The following is a 4,813-nucleotide window of genomic DNA, read 5'->3' as shown; positions in this document are numbered from 1 at the left end:
GGGGGGGGGTTTGAAATGCAATGTTTTTCCTTGTATTTTTCAATTTCAATTATTCCCCTCCTCTCACTTTTTCCTTCCCCCCCATCCCTTACACACATACACGCACACCTACACACACGCACACCTACACACACGCACACAGACGCACACAGTGCTCCAAAATGAAATTTGTCAAAAAAGTTCAAAAGGTATATCTGTGTGAGAAAATTAAAGTGTTGCATACAGAAATGTGTGGTAGGATAAACTAATCCACATAAACAGTGAGTATCATAAGAGTGCGTTACGTAACAATGCTTGATAATTTCTTTATAACTCCTCCTGTTATAAATACCCAGTTTGTTTGTGATCTTTGCTTTGTTTGTTGTCATGAGACAACAAACGAAACTCAAAGCGCTACGATCAGACCTCTTTCACATCCTCGTCATGTTTTACTGTCAGTACCGTCACCTAATAAAGTCAGAGCGATCTTCTAATGGCACGGCCAGGCACATGACTGAGCTTCTGCATGTTCAAAGGTTACTGGGGCAGCACTCGCACGGTGCTGGAATATGTTTGGCTCACATGTAGGGAAAGCAGTAACATTATGTAAGTCTTTATATAATCTGCATCAGCGAACATGAATGACACCCCTGGTCCAAGTGTCTCTGCCTGCATCCTCGGTGGAGATGGCCTGCAAGTGGGCTGCACTCCACCGATACTCGTTTTTTTATTTGTTCAAAGTGCTTTTTTTGTAGGTAGAGCAGAGAAGGCCCTCTTTGTCTCACACTAAACATCCTGCGACTGTTTTGTTGAGTATTAATCAAATACTCTTGGACTGTGGACACACAAAGAGCCTCAGTGGAACAGAGCATACACAGAGGATAGATTGGTGTAGGATTCACCTTGGCTAGCGTTACACACAGGTCATGTTTCTTCTTCTCCATTTACATCTACCTATGTTTCCTCAGACTAGTTTTGACCTCAGCAATACTCATCAGGAAAACGCAAACAAATCTGCCATTGTTATTTGCTTAAGATTTGACTTAATCCAGAGATATTAATCCCTCCTTTTGGTGTGGTGTGGAAGTGACTCACCACTCTCAACAAGTGTACGAAAACAAAGACTGTGACTGCTGTCTGTGCTGCAGGTGTCCTAACCTTCTCACCCTGACGCTGTCCGGCTGCGCGCACATCACCGACCAGGACGTGGTCTCTGTACTGCAGAGGTGCAAGAAACTGCGCAGCCTGCGACTGGAGAACTGCGTGCGCATCACAGACCGAAGCCTGCGAGGCGTAGCAGAGCACGGGGACAACCTGGAGGAAGTAAGAGTGGATTTCTGCAGGAACATCACTAAGGCTGGGCTGCAGAGCTGTAAGGAGATGAGGCCGGCCATCCAGCTGAGCGCGGAGAGGAGTGCTGATATGATTCCTGATAGCAAACCTGAAGAGAAGGAGCCACTTAGCAAAGCTCTGCAGAAATTCCTCCAGTACTCCTGAAGAAAGCTCCTAATGAATAAAACACCTCTGACGCGTTTATATGAGGACTTGACAGTGATGATCATGCTCTTTTTTTGATAAATTATTATTTTGGTTTTAAATTCTAATAACATTTTGTACATTTTATATTCCCCCTTTTAGATATTTTGTTTCTTATAAAGACCAATGCAGTTTCTTCAAAGTCTTATCTAGACGTGGCCTTAACTCTGATTCTTAAACTCACATTTTAATACTGTAATTATTTCACTTTGATGATTGAGCAACTGGTTTGGAGTTTGCTTTTGTAAATTGTACCATCTCTACATGAAGACTATAAGGCCCCAGATGGCTGCTAAGACAAAAAGCAGTTTATTTTGTTCCTACACAAATGATTAAAAAAAACTCTCAATGCCTTTCTGTTTCAGTGACACACAGATTGTATTTGTTTTTTTATGTTCAAAGAAATGTTAAATTAAAGTTTTCCATTTTATGAGAAAGTATGTGTCAGACGATTTCTTGGCAATATACTTCTTGGTACTAGTGATTTCCTGGAGGACTCCTGGAACATTTGTCTTCCCATCTCAGTTGTGTTCAAAGGTACATTTATTATCTGCTCACAGATTATTATCAACACAGCAAATCCAAAACTGCTCAAGCATTCATAATTCTCCAAATTCTCTCTATATAGATTCATGCATGCAGGGTGTGATTTCTCCTTTATGACCCTTATATATGTGATGGGGAAATATGCTTACTGAAAACAATGACTCATAAAATTGCATATATACTTACCAGCCAGTTTATTATGTTGTGCTAGAACAATGTTAAACCTTATTTTGCCTTAATTCGTCGTGACATGCAGCAGGTAAACAAGTATCAAATACATTATTCATATTTTTTCAGCTTAAATAATTTTAATGAGACCTTTCTCACACAAATGTCAACAACCCAGGTAATTCTCAAATACAAAGAAATCAAAGTAAGTTAGTGTATGAATGGACTGACTTACTTTTTATTACCTGCAGGCAATAAAAAAATATGACATTTAAAACTAGAATATTAAATCAGCCCATAAAAAAAAACATTTAATAAAGAAATGTGGGCTTAATGAAAACCAAGCTTAGCACCAGCTTAAAGTTTATTGACAAAAAGTACTTTTAATCTGAAAAATTGTCCTCATCTGAATGCATATTCTAATCTATTGACTATCACTGTGTGTACAGTAAGTACGTTTCAATCAAATTACTTGGCTGTTCTTCTTTGCAATTTTTTTTTGTGTCACCTTTACTTTTCTGTCCAAAATATCAATAGTAAAACATAAAAATCTCACAAAAACATCACCTCGATCACATCTCCGGTTCAATTTGTTTCATTCCCAGAGTCAGCTGGAAAATGCACGTTCACATTTCTGTGTAGAAGACTAAATATTGCAGCAACAGTTTTACAGCTGGAACTTTAATCAAGACGAAATGTTTTATTGTCATGGCACTGATCCAGACAGCGTGATAAAGAAGAGATTTATCCGGATGTCCCAAGGGATGTTTCATGTAAGTCTGTGGAATGTCTCTTTGCTTGTGCTGATGAACGATGGCTTAGTTGAATTTATGACACATTTTCTGTACTCTAGCCAAATAAGGATTTAAAAGTAAAATCTCTGCAAAATAAAAGTGAGAGACTATACTAAATTACAAATAAAGAATGTGAAGCTAAACCATCCCCCCCACAAACATTCAAAAAAATTGCCGACACAAGCAGCAGTTTTGGAGCAACAGGATGTTGATCAATTTCGTTTTTGGAGCTATTACTGATGTGTCAATCTGCAAGCTACAGCTCGATTTTGCTGCTTGAGCTCAGTTTAGAAAAAAAATCCATAATGCTTAAGGGATTCATCTCAAAACCAAGAGCATAATATATTAATTTGATTTCATTAGACTGAATGGTTGCTGTAGGTCAGTAGTTTAATGTACATCATTAATATGAGCACCATATTAATTCTTTACTGATTCATTTAAAACTGCTAGTCTTGTAGTTGCTTAAACAAAAAGCAAATAATTATGTACATACATTCAAAATTATAAATATAGGCTCAAATTCATACATACTCTCCAAATTTTAATGTGAAAAAAATAAATTGCTATTTGCAAGTTGCAAAAGATTTTTTTTTTGTGACCACCAGCAAGCTTCTGATATATTTCTGCTAAGATTTTTGACAACTACTCTTTTCACAAATGGGAGGGGATATTTAAATGGGATGGCTTCCTTGTATTAATTCATACCTCATACATTTTCAGTGGGGTTAAAGGTCAAAGCCATTCCAGAAACTAAATGGTAATTTCCTCTTCTTCATTTGAAACCACTTTTGGAACAATATTTCAACCATCTATCTGTTGCATTGAAGTGAAAATGAAGACCGTGAATGCAACTGTGTTGAACATTTATGGACTATTCTTAAAGCTAAAATCCATGCCAGGAATCCTGGTAAATTTGTAGTAATTGGCTTCAAAACACATGTCCTTTCTCTGCCACCTCCTACAAGATTTGTACAAATAAAATTGGGAGTGTATGTCAAATCAGAGCCTGCATGTTTTTACATCCCTCATATACTAAAACATGTGTTTCCAATGTTTGTTTTTTTTAATAATTGAAGTTATTTGTTGTATTATCACTCCACGCTAAAAACAAAGTTTAAATCCTACAATAAAACCCTGAAAAACGAATAAGACATTCATGCCAAAGACAGATTTATGCATATTTCTGCCTGACGCTGTTTCCTCTGCTGTTCAGCATAACTGCTGTTATTCAGGCACAATGCAAATTACAAAAGAATTGATTTTGCTACTCTTGTTCTATTAGAATAACAAATTTAAATAAAAAAAAACATCAAATGGATCAAACAATTAACTCTAATCATTTTAATTAGCAGCTTCACACCAACCAAACAGTATCATGTGGAGCGAGGAGAGGCTTTTCCTCTTTGTAAGGAAGCAAGACAATGCAAATTTAAACAGCTTTAAAAAACATTGGTAACATTTTTAATAATGTATTTGTGATTTGTTTTGTTTTTTCTAAGCAAAGGTGTCAGAAGCATGTACTGCGTAATTAAAAAGTGAAAAATAACATTTCAACATCGCAAAGATCCTTTTCTTCTCACATAAAGGAGTTGGTCTTATCTTTCACAGACACACATTGTCTGCATTGAATTATCTCAAGGTAAAATTTTCCTCAGGGAAAGATATTAAAACAGTAGGGTCACAATGGAGTACTTATGAAAATAGAAAGTCTGAACACTTGTCCAAAGGGTGTACAGAAAATTGATGGATGATTTGTTGGGGATTTTGAAACGTTTTTAAGTCTTTCA

At 36.7% G+C, this 4,813-nt stretch overlaps 1 protein-coding gene across 1 annotated transcript in view; it reads left to right on the top strand.

Moving 5' to 3' along the window:
- The window catches only part of fbxl22 (F-box and leucine-rich repeat protein 22), a 6,592-nt gene extending 4,643 nt beyond the window's left edge, over nt 1–1,949 (top strand). Inside the window, exon 2 of the mRNA XM_008412247.2 lies at nt 1,128–1,949. Coding sequence (XP_008410469.2) covers nt 1,128–1,476 — 349 coding nt within the window. The 3' untranslated portion in view covers nt 1,477–1,949. The remainder of the gene's footprint in view (nt 1–1,127) is intronic.
- Nucleotides 1,950–4,813: the final 2,864 nt, after the last annotated feature.

The sequence above is a fragment of the Poecilia reticulata genome, linkage group LG6 (genome assembly GCF_000633615.1).
Source record: "Poecilia reticulata strain Guanapo linkage group LG6, Guppy_female_1.0+MT, whole genome shotgun sequence".
In the NCBI taxonomy this organism is placed as follows: domain Eukaryota; kingdom Metazoa; phylum Chordata; class Actinopteri; order Cyprinodontiformes; family Poeciliidae; genus Poecilia; species Poecilia reticulata.
This window is presented reverse-complemented; position numbering and strand designations above follow the sequence as displayed.